General features: G+C 35.5%; 1 protein-coding gene across 5 annotated transcripts in view; it reads right to left on the minus strand.

Moving 5' to 3' along the window:
* Positions 1 to 2,190: 2,190 nt before the first annotated feature.
* LOC128240846 (mucin-4-like) overlaps positions 2,191 to 16,215 on the minus strand; it is a 95,219-nt gene continuing 81,194 nt past the window's right edge. For all 5 annotated transcript variants that reach the window (XM_052957775.1, XM_052957776.1, XM_052957779.1 and 2 more), the window contains 10 exons: positions 15,871 to 15,961; positions 15,486 to 15,575; positions 15,103 to 15,249; positions 14,273 to 14,398; positions 13,572 to 13,631; positions 8,956 to 12,924; positions 8,152 to 8,259; positions 6,666 to 7,652; positions 5,869 to 5,962; positions 2,191 to 4,858 (listed from right to left, as the gene is read on the minus strand). In XM_052957775.1, coding sequence (XP_052813735.1) covers positions 4,395 to 4,858; positions 5,869 to 5,962; positions 6,666 to 7,652; positions 8,152 to 8,259; positions 8,956 to 12,924; positions 13,572 to 13,631; positions 14,273 to 14,398; positions 15,103 to 15,249; positions 15,486 to 15,575; positions 15,871 to 15,961 — 6,136 coding nt within the window. In that variant the 3' untranslated portion in view covers positions 2,191 to 4,394. The remainder of the gene's footprint in view (positions 4,859 to 5,868; positions 5,963 to 6,665; positions 7,653 to 8,151; positions 8,260 to 8,955; positions 12,925 to 13,571; positions 13,632 to 14,272; positions 14,399 to 15,102; positions 15,250 to 15,485; positions 15,576 to 15,870; positions 15,962 to 16,215) is intronic.

A 16,215-nucleotide genomic window follows, 5' to 3' on the forward strand; every position in this document is an offset into this window, starting at 1 on the left:
AGTCGTGGCCCTTGATAATTTGAACTTCATGCTTGGACATAACTCAATTAATAAGCTTTCAAAATATTTCATGAAACTTTGTGTACAGGTGTCACTAGAAAGTGACAATAATATACCGGTATGTGCATGTTACCTCTCATTACAATTCATGAATTAATGCCCCAATTTGAAAGATTTAAGGCGGATAAGCATTGTCATCCACTGGGTGTGCTCTTGTTACAGTTATTGCAACAGATGTGTAAGATTTTTTCCACAAATCTTTTTTAAATATTTAATTTCTCATTCTCATCCAGCTACGTTTCAAACTCAAAACAAGCCATATAATCCCATATCACACTCCGGTTAAAGATGCACTCTTACTCCCAAATAAGATGAACCACAATTAATACATTTGTTCTAATTCATCCAAAAGTATGAATAACTAGAGCTATCACTGAAGGTGATTAATACCCCCAAACGCCGCTTCTCATTATGATTTATCATTGTATGAAGTTTTATGCTATTCCATCTAGTAGTTTTCAAGTAACTGTCCGGACAAAAGTTGTGCTGTACAATTGTTTAAAGTTTTATTACATTCCATCTGGTAGTTTTCAAGTTATGCTCCGGACAAGAAAAAGTAACAAAGGGCAGTAACTCTGTAATTAGCTGAAATAGAATTGCGGTTCCTGTACACTGCACTCCCTCTCATTATGATCTATCACTGTATGAAGTTTTATTAAAATATCAACGAATACTTTTCAAGTTATGCTCTGGACAAGAAAAAAGTAACAAAGGGCAGTAACTCTGCAATTAGCTGAACTAGAATTGCGGTTCATGTACACTGCACTCCCTCTCATTATGATCTATCACTGTATGAAGTTTTATTACATTCCATCCAATAGTTTTCAAGTTATGTTCCGGACAAGTAAAAGTAACAAAGGGCAGTAACTTTGTAATTAGCTGAACTAGAATTGCGGTTCCTGTACACTGCACTTCCTCTCATTATGATCTATCACTGTATGAAGTTTTATTAAATTCCATCCAATAGTTTTCAAGTTATGCTCTTGACAAGAAAAAAGTAACAAAGGGCAGTAACTCTGTAATTAGCTGAAATAAAATTGCGGTTCCTGTACACTGCACTCCCTCTCAGTATGATCTATCATTGTATGAAGTTTTATTACATTCCATCCAATAATTTTCAAGTTATGCTCCGGACAAGGAAAAAGTAACATAGGGCAGTAACTCTGCAATTAGCTGAACTAGAATTGCGGTTCATGTACACTGCACTCCCTCTCATTATGATCTATCATTGTATGAAGTTTTATTAAATTCCATCCAATAGTTTTCAAGTTATGCTCCGGACAAGAAAAAAGTAACAAAGGGCAGTAGCTCTGTAATTAGCTGAAATAGAGTTATGGTTCTTATGCACTGCACTTCCTCTCATTGTGCTTTACCATTGTATGAAGGTTTAATAAATTCCATCTAGTAGTTTGCAAATTAATGTCTGGAAAAAAATTGACAGCAAAAAACAAATAAAGGGCAATAACTCAGTAATAAGCTAAAGTAGAGTTATGGTTCTTGAACACTGCACTTCCTCTCATTGTGCTTTACTATTGTATGAAGTTTCAATGAATTCCATCCAGTACTTTTCGAGTTATACTCTGGACAAAAAAAAGTAAAAAAGGGCAATAATTCAGTAATAAGCAAGAATAGAGTTATGTTTATTGTACACTGCACTTTCTCTCATTATGCTCTATCATTGTGTGAAGTTTAATCCAATTCCATCCAGTAGTTTTCAAGTTATGCTCCGGACAAGGTAAATTGCCAAGGACCGATAGACAAACCGACGGACTGACCGACCGACCACAGGGCGACTCCAATATACCCCCTTCAAACTTCGTTTGTCGGGGGTATAAATATTGAAAACAGGTTTTTTTTATGAAGGATACTATGTAAAATTTGACAGAAAAGTGCAGAAAACACGGTACTTCTACCTTATGAGATGATACTTGATCAGTGTAAATCTTTAAGCACTCACCAATCATTTAATAATTGTGCGTTTTCAGTTATTAAAATTAATACACAGTAACAATCTTGTTATCAGTAATTAATATTAATAAGTAGTTAAACATTTATCGCTCAAAATTTATGTGTGATATTTTAAATATGAGTATCACTTTTATCTGTAAACTAAAACAAACCCATTTTAAGGTTTAATTGTTTATTGTGAACATGTGATATATGGTCACGCTACATGCATGTCATGTATGTATAGTTATAATAATAAATAACATCCAAAATACATTTACACTCTTTGAAAACACACTGATTACATCACAAAATATGATCAATGCATTTTTGCTAAAATCCAATGACTAAGTAGGAAAATATTCATCATTTTCATTTTGTTTTTTTTGCATATTTATTGTCAAATTATGCTTAATACATATATATAATATAAAACCGTTTGGCAATGTATGCAATATGCATATAGAAGATTATAACCTGCAGTTTATATTGTCGGCCATGAAAAGACTTTTACTCTCATGTTTCAGTATAATAAAAGATTACGTCTTATAGGTGATGTAAAAATTAAACAGAATATGCAAACATTCATGAACTTCCATAATGTTAATCACTCTTGATATTTCACAATACTGTGAGGAAGCCCAAAAGATGAAATTTTATATACTGCAGTCATAAACTTTGAAAAACAGTAATTTTTGCTTCATCACTATCTAAAACAGCGCGAGTGTATTATTTCAATTACAAGGGTTGCGAATGATGGTACTGTTTTGTACTATGTTGTCAAGATCAACGTTCGATAAAGCATATGGTATAATTTTAATCACAAGGGTCCATGTAACAGTTTTGTACTATGTTGTTTAGATCGACATTCAATAAATAACATGTGGTATAATTTCAATCACAAGGGTCAGTGTGACTGTTATGTACAATGTTCAAATAAAATAGCCTGTAGTATATTTAATTTAAGTTGAAATATATCCACAACGCAGTTATAGAACGGTCATGCCAACTGTACTGGTTACCGTTCCAATATGGGACATGTGTAGACCAAAACACACAAAACATTATCAAACATTATGTAAGAAGACCCATTTTTGCCTTGTGTAATTATTATTATTTAATTCATCATTAAAAGTAAAAACACTACAAAATATGCTTATTATACAGCGATAATTATTATATACTCAAATACCCTGAATGTCCTTGATGTGGCTGATATACATGTACATTGCCAATGCAATGGAGATGAATTAAAATAATGCCTTAAGTTAAGAGTTTGTGGACAGTGAAAATGTATGAAAGTGAAAAACAATTCGATAGTATTTTTTTTATCACAATGTGAGTACATGGTTTCCATGGATATGGTAAAAAATAGAATCAGTTGTAATTAAATGAGTATGTCCATTTCTGAAAAAATACTTTAACTTTAACCATTAACAATATCATCTTAAGAACAACTTTTAAAAATAAAAATAAATTCAAAGAAGACAATTTTAAAGGTAAAAAATAAGTATCTTTCAGCGTAAAAGACCGTGATGGTTAGAAATTAAACATTTAGTACATGATGTATGTATATTGTATGAGGATAAAGATTAAATTGGAGTGATGTTTAAAAATAATGAGGAATTATGTGTTAAAAAACAACTGCATTTTTAGAAAAACACCAAACTGATCATTAAAATAAAAACATCAAAAACATAATTTATGAAGTTTCTATCTGGTGGAAAATTAATATTTTATTTGAAAATAAAAACAAATACCATTCAAAATAAATAAATGCAAACTATAATTAATCTATAAATTTACAGGTTATTTACACAAATTTACAAATAAATAATATACATGTTTTACATACAAAAAGCACATAAATAATTACGAATAATTTTTCTTAACAATGTTCCTGGCCAAGAAATTTATCCGTTGTTTTCGAAAAAGTGTGTCACACTGATTATCTGAATACATGTATGTTTGCATGTATATATTACAATTTGCAAGAGCCATTATGCTTAAGGCTGATATATTTTAGCATGAAAAATTCCGAAAAAGTACTTGTATCAAAAATAAATAAAATATTCATTTCCTGAGTGTCAAATTTGTGCAACAGGGTTCGTTTTTCAGATCACATCATCTAATTACAGTCTAAACAATTCGGAGGTTTGTAAGTTATAGATCCAGTCATGGTAATTAAAAATCTAACAAGATTCAGGCTTGTCTTAACTTGTATCTCAAATCTTTTAAAATAATTAACTACACATGTTAATAAGATTTTAAATTCATCAAAATATATAAAGTGAACCTTGTGATCTTTCTTCTTGATATTCATCAGAATTCAAAAACTTAAAGAAATGTTTTTTTATTCCTAAGCCAATTTATCCATATAATCACCTTTAAAGGTATGTCATTTTCTTGGATTTCATAGACTGTTCTTGAACCAGATAGTTATCCGAAGAACTTCCGTCTGAATAGTCATCATTGGACTCATCATTCGATGTTGATGAAAATTGCCTAGTTTTTGCTTTACCCTGATTTTTCACAGCAGATTGGTCCTTTTTATTGCGTAGTTTAATCTTTCTTCTCTGTTTTCTTACAGGAGATATCTTCTCCTCGTTGGAGGTTGTTGATTGGTTCATTTGAATCATGTTGCTCCTAGCAACATCAGACATATTGCCCTCCATTCTGAAGAGCATGTCATGTGACACTTTCTGCCCAACTGATTGGTCAGAGTGTGCCGATGATGTCATATCCTGTAAGAATTCAAATGCAGACAAAGCCTGTTTTTCCGCATCACCATATCTCATGAACTGAATCTGAGTGAAATCAAGAGCTGGTCTTCCGCCTGGCACAGGGGCACCTAGAACAAAGTGGGAAAATCTTATTTATATACCGGTAAAGTGATAAAGATTATCAGAATTTTTTGAGCTTTACAATTATTCTTATAACAAAATATCCAACTACATTTATACGCATGTCTTATTTCAAGGGCTACTGAAAGCTCACATACCAAACAGGTTATTATTGTAACTGTTTACTTTAAAGCTGCACTCTCACAGATTTACCATTTTTAAAACTTTTTTATTTTTGTCTTGGAAAGAGCAAATTTTTTCGTAAATATCTCCAAACCAATGATATAAGATTGCTGACAAAAAATCAGATCACAGCTTTTCATATTTCCGTTCGAAAATTAATGTTTTATGGCTTAAACCATTACTAACGGTTTAAGAAAAATGCATAAAACATCAATTTTTGACCTTAAATGTAAAAATCTGCGATCTAAGTTTTTGTCAGCAGTCTTATTTAACTTGTTTCCATGGATTTTCGCAAAAATTGGCTCGTTCCAAGACAAAGAATAAAAAAAAGTTGGCAAAACGTTCAATCTGTGACAGTGCAGCTTTAAAATATTGTAGGATGAAAAAATTTGTTAAAGATGCAGTCTTACTCCAAAATAACATGTACCACAATTAATACAATTGATCTGGTATACCAAAAGGATGAATAAATGTCGACAACTATTCTCCTTATGTTGGATACCAAGTTTCATTTGAAAAAAAGGTGCAGAAAACACGTTATTTCTACCTTATGAGATTATAGTAGATCACTGTAAATATTTTAGCACTCACCAATCATTTAATATTTTACATTTTCAGCTATTTAATACACAGTAATATTCTTGTTATCAGTTAAATTAATATTTTCCATTAATGCATTATTTAGTAAGTAGTAAAAAGTGTATCACTGAAAATTTATGTTTGTTTTACATGTGTATGTATTGATTTTGAATAAGTGTGTCACTTTAAGACAAATAAGGACCAATGATATAACAGTTTCAACATCACACAATGTTTCTAGTATCAATCCAATTACCTTTGCCCCCCAACAGTCTGTGACACATGACGCTGTCCACCCCGATATTGTCATCCAGACTTTCATGGCTCCCAGCGTGCAGGCCCAGCCTCTCCTGAAGGGAACCAGCATAATTTTTAAAGTAAAGTAAATAGTGAAAAATGTAACGGATCTTACCATCTTCAGCTCCAGTTGGCTCCTATGCCTCATAGCAATGTCATTGAGCTTATTCCTGAAGTGTTCATTGTAGTATTCAAACCAAACATAGCAAAAATACAATATTCTTCAATGTAACCATGAATTTTGTTTGGTTTTAAGGCATAGGCCTAAAAAAAGATACATTTAATTTAGGTAACCCGACCTTACGTACGAAATAGGGACCGACCCTAGCGTTTTTATAGTCCGTTTGAAAAAAAAATATATATTTTTTTTTAAAGTGTATTAATATGTAGTTTAAAACCTTGAACGCTTTATACAGAAGATTCTCCAAGGATAAAAATAATGCTTGTATATAAAGTCCAATATAAAAAGAAGCCTACCTACCCTTCCTATTTTTGAAAAGGATGTAACCCTAACCAAACCATTTTTTTTAAGGCCATAATTCTAAATCTCAAAATAGTTCATTCAGCTAATGTTTCTTTTGTTATCATATATCCGACTTTGAATAAAAATTCCTTTATCTTGAGAGATGTGTAAATGTATTATATTGACCTCTACAACTGCCATGAATAATGTCATCCTTGTAAACAAATCTACATTTTAATATAATGATAAACATATTTAGAACATAAATAGCTAAATTTACATAACATTTCTACCTGGTATGCGAAGAGCTCAGTATCATCTATGTCTTTCTCAGGAGTTGTTCTCATGTCCTCTTTCAGTGGGTGTGACCTTGATGATGTCATCGATGACCTCAGCTTCTGTATCGGTGCCGAAATATCTATATCTTGTGTAAACAGCATTGCCTTATTGGATTTCAGATCTAGTGATTTTAATCTCTCCTCCTCTTTTTGTAACCTCTGAGATATAAACGAAGCGCTGTCAAAATTCCCATCTTCATCGAAGCAGTTCGAAATATCAGAGTTATGCATATGCATAGGGTTCAATTTGGTTTTAGCACCGGAGTCCATGGACACAGGAATATCAAAAGTGGGATCTTCTTCTAACAGTGCTTCACTCCCACCCATCTCTTCGACATGATCCTCATCATCTGCATAGTCATTTATCCAATCACATGATGCGCCAGTTTTCGAAAATGGCGAAGTTCCAAGAATTATTTCACCTTCGTAAGGAGATAAGAATAATTCATCCTCCACCCAATGATAACCGTCTATGTCCTTGTTTCCTATTGCGTTTGCTAGATTTACGTCCCCTTCATTTGATTCCGATCCACTATCATTCTCACTATTCAGACTAGATAAACTCTTGTGAAGTTCATTCACTGTTCGTGATAGACACTCAATCTGCTTAGAAATGTTATCAAATTCATTCACATTCCTCAAATTTTCACACTTCTTACAAACAGATTTATCTCCCTTTCGACAAGTATGAACCAAAGGGCTGTCAGTCTGTTTGTTATCCTGGTTTTGACTGTTGGTATCAGCACAGACACTGTCTGCTTTCTCAGATATGCTCCTATTTGAGCCAGTGTTACACAGACTGTAAAAATTGCTGTTGAAGCGTTTTTGATCATCTCCCAGGGGAGGTAGTTCTGTCTCAGATCTCTCCTCAGAGCCGAAAGAGTTGTGGACAGAGTTTTGTCCCTTTGAGGAGAAGTTGGAGACAGACATATTGTTCAGCTCCTGAAAAATGAAATGGAAATATACATTTCAATTTTTTTAATCTTTGTTCAGGTTCTAAATTCTGTACAGTTTATCAATTATCATTTAATTGCCTTTAAATAATCTGATTTTTATGTTTTTAGGTAAACGTTAAGTCATATCAGTTGACCATGAATCTGACCAGGCAATATGATTTCAACATAAAAATAGAACAGAACAGAATATAGTTTTATTTGACCTATACACAAAAGGTACAAAGTCTAATATTTATTATATTTTTTAATAATTATAATTTATTACATGAATTCATGGAAGCTCAAATGCAAAACCTCAAATTATTACCGTTCAATTAATCAGTTTTTAATGTTGATGAAATAAATAGTTACAAGGTAGTTTGTTTAAGCTTATGAAAGCTATTATCTTAAAAAAGTGTTCCTTTAGTGGATGTCTATAATAAGTTTATGTTTTTCGATAAACAAACAAAACCAATGAGAGGCATTCACATCGACCCATATCATACCTGAGCAGGTGACGGGGTCTGTAGAACATGGCCTCGTTGCATTAGAAGTTCTACAAAGCTGGTAAATGATTCGCCGTCACGGTCAGCACTCGCTACGTTCTCACTGATCTGTGGAGGAAATTATATAAATTACAAAAGAGAATAATTTTACAAATTTCTCAGATCAAAGGCCTCATATAAACAAAAGACAGCTACAAGCTGTCATGAACAATGCAGGTTTCATTTTGTGAGTGGAAACCATAGGTTCTATAATTCTTTTTGAGAGGCAGAAGAAATGAGCATTGAATCAACAACCTCTTGGGTGAAAGTTGGACACCAAAACCACAACATGACATAACCATTACAACTCTAAATGAGTACACCACTTAACCATTACACCAGTAACCCTGACATAACACAACTTATTCATAACATCACTAAACTATGCAGTACACAGCTAACCCTGACTACACAATCTAACCATAGCATCACTAAACCATTACACCACTAAACCATTACACCATTCAACAATTCCACCACTTACCCTGTCATAACACAACTAAACCATTACACTTCTAAACTCAACCGTACACCAATTCACCCACAGCTACACTAAACCATAACACCTCTAAACCAATCATAACCCACCATTATAACACTAAACCATGTCACCACTAAGCCATTTACCGCTATTACACTATTACCCCAGACATTATACACATTTTACAAGTACACAAAAGACAAGCACTAGCCAGGTATAAAGTCAACTTTGCTAGAAGTTACTTTGTTAACAGAATTTTAGATGAATTAAAAAGCTTCACTCACCTGTCTAAGAACGCAGAACTTGAGAATGGCCTGTACCCGCTCTTCTACTGCTATCTCGTCAACCTGTATCATCCCTGGTGACCGTAACTGTGGCAACAACGTCACCGCTGGCTTATCACCCCTCGTATATAAGTCAGACTCGGAGGAACACCGCTCTAACAGTGTTTCTATATTTAGACATCCGCCATAAAGCTCTTCATAGTCTGCATTGTGCTTTGCAGATTTTTGTTTCTCGTAATCGCTGTTCACTGCAGCCCTGACCAAACCCTCACAAGAGGACCAATGGCGTTTGAGTGTGGTTGAGAATGTGGCCCTGCTTGCATGGTGTGAACTAGAATGATGCTGGGCACCAGGAGATGGCTGGGGAGGCTTTTTTACACAGGTTAAAGTTGGAATACTTGAGAAGGATGTGTTCTCACTTTTTATCCCAACAGAACTTTCATAGCCATCTTTTTCCTCCGGTATATCTGACAGTATGTTGTCTTCAGAGATATGAAGAGAGGTTAGGTCTGACCCTCGGTCAGATAGAGAACTGTTACTGTCATAGCTGTCCTTTAAGAACTCAATCTTCTCAAAACAACTTAACTGGTTAAACTGGTCTGTAAAGGATGTGGTCGGCACTTGGGATTGTTGGATAATATGTGGTGGTGGGATATTCGGTGTGATTGGGGAAAGCCTGGCGTTTAGGCTGGGCTCATCAGCAGATGGACGAACTGGGCTGCTTGTTATGTAGTTAGGATTTGTTATAGGAAAACTTTTTCTCTGAACAACTTGATCTGAAACAATATCTTTAACTGGTAAGTCAACTTTTACTGGTATCTGAATTTCTACTTTATGAGATGGCTTTTCACTTTTCAAAACATTTGGTTTCGACTTTGGCACAGGTATAGCACATTTAGTTTTCATATTGGTTTGTCCAGTTTCCTTTGGGCACGGTATTCCAGATTTTGGCTTTGGAAGCTTACTAGTGACTGGAACCATCTTACTTTGTATTTTATCACCTTGGTTACTGTCGTTACTTATATTGGCTTTGACTTTTTCAGAGACAGATTTTGGCGACTTAAGAAGCGATTTTGCTGGTGAAGGTGGTGGAGATTTAGTGGGTGATTTTTCTGTGTCAGATTTATGATTATCCAGCTCAAACTTTAGTTTCATAGCTTTCACTCTGCCCAAAGAACCATGACCACTCAGTCTGTCTTCGCTTGAGTATGAATTTTGAGAACTAAGACTTAAATTAGAGTTCCGAGCATCGTTACTGTTTGTGGAACTTTCAAAAGCGTCAGAGTATTTCTCCAAATGTTCAGGCTGTATGTCACTAGACATAGTTGAATAACCATCATCTTTACTCCCAGATCTCTCAACCTTAATCTCTTCAAAGGTTGAATTAGATGTTATATCAGTATTTTCCGATTTTGACTTTCTATTTAATGACCGTTCTGACTCGGCTTTAGCAATGTCTTTTATATTCAGACCATCGACAAATAAAGGTTCTGTTCTTGTGACGGATAAAGCGGTATTGACACAAATCTCTACTGACTTCGGTCTTGTGATTTCATGATCAGCTTTAGGTATGGATGATTTTCTTTGAGCTGGCTTACTGGCAACTGGTGGGGGGATTTTGGATGGCTTCTTCAGCCCACTGGGTTTAGCAATTCCTGAACTCCCAGTTTTATCAACTGTTTTCTGCTTATCTCCACTAGAATCTTTTGACTGAATACTAGCATAATGCGGTGACTCAATCACTTTAGCTTCACCACTTTTCACAGATTGAGCCACTTTAGTCTTTATAACCTGCTCCTTTGCATTTTTTGCATAAGAAAATTTACAAGTCCAATTTTCCCCTTCAGAAGAGTCAGGGCTTGATGACGACCCATACTCACAATACAGAAATTTCTTCTCTTTAGCACCGAGAATTAGAGACTTGGGTCGTTTTGCCCTGTAACCAGGCATAGATGATCCAGGTATTTCAGAAATGGGCATTGACTTCTGTAGATTTCTTTGTTCACTATTTTCAGTGTCTTTCACGATATCTGGCTTACCAGTCAACCTGGTATTGACAATAGCATCATGTCTGTGTTCAACAACATATTCCTGATTAACATTAGCTACAGTGATAACTTGCTCACTACTTGGAAGTTTACCCGAGAACCGTGAACTGTCATTGTTTCGAATCAGTTTTTCACTAATAGCAGCACACACAGGTGAAGAATCTTCAAGAGTCTGAGTCGAGTTAAACATAAGGTACCCTGAGCTGAACTCACTGTTCGGAGTAGTCATGTTTTCAAGGGTTTTATCCAACAGTTCTTCCAAGGAGACACTAGAAGCAATGCTTAAATCCTTTGACACTCTCCTTGTTACGTGACAGTCACTATCTTCATCACTGTAATCATAGAAATATCCAGCATTTTTATAGGTGCCTGCATTCTGACTTTCACCAGACTTAACAGTTACTGATTTATCCGAGTTTGAAAGACTTGGTGTAGTACTAGTTATAACATTATTGCTTGTAGATTCACTGATTTTGTCACTACTCCTACTCACAGATCCACTAGAAAAGCTAACTGGCACTTGAGAAACATTTGCATAAATCTTCAAAGGACTTTCCTCCGACTTAGGACTGGTATGGCTAAGTGTTGTAAGCCCCATTATCGGGAAATTACCGACTGGTTTATGTCCCCGCGCTGGTAATACTGGCTCTGAGACGTCCAAATTCCTACTTTCCAATACTCTTGAACTTGACACTGTACTGATCGAATATACTGTTTTTAAGTTCGAGTGCGGCGAAGCATTCGAAACATTAGCACTCTGAGAAGACTTAGATTTAGCACTTTCGGATGTTTTCTTAACACTTTTTATTTGCCCAGTGTCAGTTTTCAATGTAGTTTTAATGCCTGAATGTCTCAAAGAGGGGGACTTGGGAGGCACAAGCTTACTCACAGGGCCTGTGGATGATTTATTACCCTCTGACCCATATTTTGAGACACTGCCAAAAGTTTTGCTACCTTCCAAGCCTGGTTTCACTTTATTAGACCCATCTTTACCTATCACTTTTGTTTGTTTCCCAGAAACTGAAGGAATCCTTGACCCTGCTGAATGTGACCTTCCTGAGCTCAAGGATGGCGACCTTGGGTGATCCTGACCTTGACCTTTCCCTGTTGACCTGTGACCTTGGCTTGGAGGCCGCAATGAGGACGGTTTAGCACTTGGGATATTAGTTTGTGACTGGGAGGCCCCTGGTTTTGGAGAGGGAGAATTCCTATGTGCGGGGGACTGACTCCCCAGTCTAATACTGTATTCAGCCTTCAGGGAATTGCGCCTCAATTGAAGATCCTCCTTGGATCTGGCACATGGAATTACTGGTATTCTAGAAGTGGACGAAGACGACGATGACGATGAAGATGTGGACATGACGGATGACTGGTTGCCCTGAGTGATATGGCTGATGTCTGATTGCTGTGACTGCTGGCTGGAAGGCACTGATACACTTCTTGCAAATCCAGGTAATTGTGTGCTAGATTTGTTTAATTGAAGTATGTCTGAGTGTGATGACAGACTGGGTGATGCTGATGATGCCTGAGGTGTTATGCCTGAATCTTGTGACTCGTTCTGTGTATGACCTACAGACAAGCCACGTGCTCGGTGTAAAGATGAGGTAGATCTAGTTCGTTGTCTATTTGGTCCGATTTTCGTTGGCAATAAAGATGATGTGGATGAACTTCGTTTCGTTTCATTTTTCCTCTCCATGATGCTGACATGCTTAGACTTCGGGCTGGATGGTGTTGCTGGGAATTCCGTCTCTATCTCCGTTCTACAGTGGTATCGGTGGTCGGCAAGGCTCTCTAGCTCGTTTTCAGGTGTGGAGGTCACGCTACCCGAGAATGAAATAAGGCTTCTTCTATCGCCTGGCAACCGCTCACGTAACCATGGTGGCGGGGAGGACATCTGTGGGCCACCAGCAACATCTGTTGTCTAAAATGTTGGACACATGGTCATTGTCATGAAACACAGATTATTTTGTTTATAAAATATCTATACTTTAACATAGTTATATTTTTTTGTTTCAAGAGCAATATTTCAACTTAGAAGATCTTGATCTGTTCTTAAGAAAGTAATACTTGCTAACTATTTAACATAAACTTATATAGATGGCTAGAATCATGCATCAATTAATAATGAATTGGATATTAAAGTGAGATAGATTAGGGATAATCCATTTAAACATATAAACCCCTGGGGGAAGGAACTTTTAAATTATGCCAACCCCTTGTAGAAGCAAATTTACCCTTTTGAGGTCCAAATCCGCGAAAAAAGACACCCACCCATATACTAAAAAAAATTGCCTCACACCCCGGGGATCATGTGTTTTATTGGAATAGCCCTTAGTCGATACCAACTTATTTAAAGCTTCATTGTGAAAACAGTTACACGCAGACTTGAATAACATGTGCATCATGGGTATTTTTTGGGTAGAAACTGTTGTCATATTTCAGGGGCCATAAAACAGTTCCCAATGGGGCCAAAACCCATGACCTTTTGGGCAGGCCACGGACTGCTAACTCTAGACCACTCTTACTCTCCAATTCAATAAACCTCAAGATGAAAGTAAGGTATCCTACCTGTTCACTGAACATGCTGTGCAGAGAGTCAATGCTGCCATGCATGTAAGCCCCTCCATCCTGAAAACAGACAGGGGAGGGAACTGTGAGAGAGTGTTCATTAAATGTAATCATGGTTGTCTACCTTTGGAAAATAGAGGGATTGCTTAAAAATCACATTTGTACTGGATATACAGTCATCAAAATAAATCTTGGATGAATAAGCCTGATTTCATATATACTACTTCTTGACATTACATATATGAATAAGCCCTGCTGTATTAAACCCAAAATTTGAGCAAGCTCAGAAAGCATTTTACCAGTGCAGGGCTTGCAGGCTTGTGCTTATTTCGACCACTGGATATATTTATTATCATTCAAAGTGTTATTAATTCATTTAAAGAAGATTACCTATTAAAGCATGTTATTGGGCACATCATTTTGAACTCAATGCAACAAGGGAGATTAATCTTCATATATTTTAGCAAGAGTGATTAAACATCCTTTCATTTTCAATTTTTCATAGCCAACACATATATGGACTCAAATGTAAATCTGGAACCAGGTAGTTCATATACAGTGGCACTTTGAGCAGCTAGCTTTCAAACATGGGGTAGAATGTTTGTCTGTGGTGTAAGGAGTGTTTTTCGGTCACTGAATTGATCCCCACCCCACCAGATGCACATAACAGTTTGGTAAGTTTGTTAGATCTTGGTTTGTACCTGAGAACCACGGTTAGTGTAGGCCATATAGAGGTGTCTGTTGTGGACCTCCAACTCTTGTACATGGTCCTGAAGCTTGATACACTCCTCACGTAACATCTTCTGAGCCAGCAGTGCCTGCACAACCTAATATAGAGGTTACGAAGGGTGAAATGGAGCTATAATCTCATTAAAACGCTTTTTTGAAGCGTTTTTTTTTAAATATAATGTGTTGTAAAGAATGATAGCCTTATCTGCATAAATAAACTGGTTATAATTGAGATAACACCAATAAAATTATGAGTTTAATTTTTTAAACAATCAAACTTCTATGAAATTATTCCTTTACAGTACAAAGTCATGTTTTAACCACTCCTGAATTTCAATCAATATTCTGAGTAACATAGGCATTTTTTAATTGCACCTTTTGTTTATTCCACTAAACATTTTAATATTTTATGCAAAGACAAATTTACCACTACATTATATAACAGATTATTAGTTGGGTGAAATGGAGTTATAATCTCATTAAAACGTTTTTGTAATGTTTTTTTTTTAATATGATGTGTTGCAATGAATGCTAGTCTAATCTATCTTTGGATAAGTTAACTGGTGATAATTGAGATAACACAAATGAGTTTTAATTTCTGAACAATCAAACTTCTATGGTATAATTCCTTACAAAGTCATGTCTTAAACAACACCTGAATTTTAATCAAAATTATGAGTCTGTTAGCCGTTGTTTAACAGTTATGTATCTTATTTATTTTTATTAACTTTAAATATTTTATGCAAAGATAAATTTACCACTACATTTTATGATAGATTAATAAAATATCCACCCCACCCACCTGGTTAGCAATCTCATCCAGACATTTCTCGTACTGCCCACGCTGTTCTTCGTTCTCCAGGACCAGGGAAGAGTTCTCTCCCTCGATCATACGGAGACGCTCCATCAACAGACGGTATCGGTCTTGGCCTCCTGGCTTACTGCTCATCTGGAAATAACACCGTATGTTTTTAAACAGCAATATATCCCCCCTTATAGGTTTACAAAGGATAAATAACTTCCTTCCCAATAGCTCTCCACATTGACTGGTCATACTTTAACATACCCCTATGTGACTTTTGCTTGCCAAAAAATATTTTCAGAACTTTTTCAATAAATTAAAAATTTTAGACAATGCATTTTATTTTTGTAGACTTAGGTTTGTGTTTCAATTGTCATCATTACCTGGGATTCAAGCTTTTTCACTTCATTTAGTAGAACCATGTTTTCTCGCTCAAGCTCTGTTATGTGGCCTTTAAACTTCTCCACATTTGCCTGAAATAAATTTAAGTTTAACTCTTTCAATGCATGTTTAATTAAGATATGACCAAAGAGCTAACCCACTTATACTATCTTATCTTAGCTCTACTTGTAAGGAACTATATGCTATAATAATCATTCTCAAATCTTTTTCCTGGAAAGAAACCTTAGTACTTAGTCTATTGATAGAATTCCTTTAAACAAAGTTTTTATCACATAGTCTTACTAACAAAAAGTGCTATTAGTGATATATTTTGTTTAAAGAGTGCTTTTTGCATCACATACTACAACTCAACTATAATTATCTTACCTCATAAGTTGTGTTGAGGCTGGACTTTTCTTGCTTTAGTTGGTCTATCTTTGTCTTGTACTGTACCATCTCCCGAACCTGGCCCTCCATTCTGTAAAGTACAATACAAAAAGTATTTATTTGAGCTTGATTGCGAAGAAAGCTGTAAGTAACACAATTTCTTCTAGAGTTGTTTCTTCAGTGGACACAAGTATCAGTGTCAATTATTTAGAGAGGCCAATCAAGAAACCGATCCCAGCCTCCGTGAAGCTGGAACCTTACAACAATCTCCTTGTTGAAAGGTGTACACAACAATACCACTAGATCTACCCATCTTAATTTTAAATTAAAAATAGCCTTCTTAAA

This window comes from Mya arenaria, chromosome 7 (genome assembly GCF_026914265.1).
Source record: "Mya arenaria isolate MELC-2E11 chromosome 7, ASM2691426v1".
NCBI classification, from domain to species: Eukaryota; Metazoa; Mollusca; class Bivalvia; order Myida; family Myidae; genus Mya; species Mya arenaria.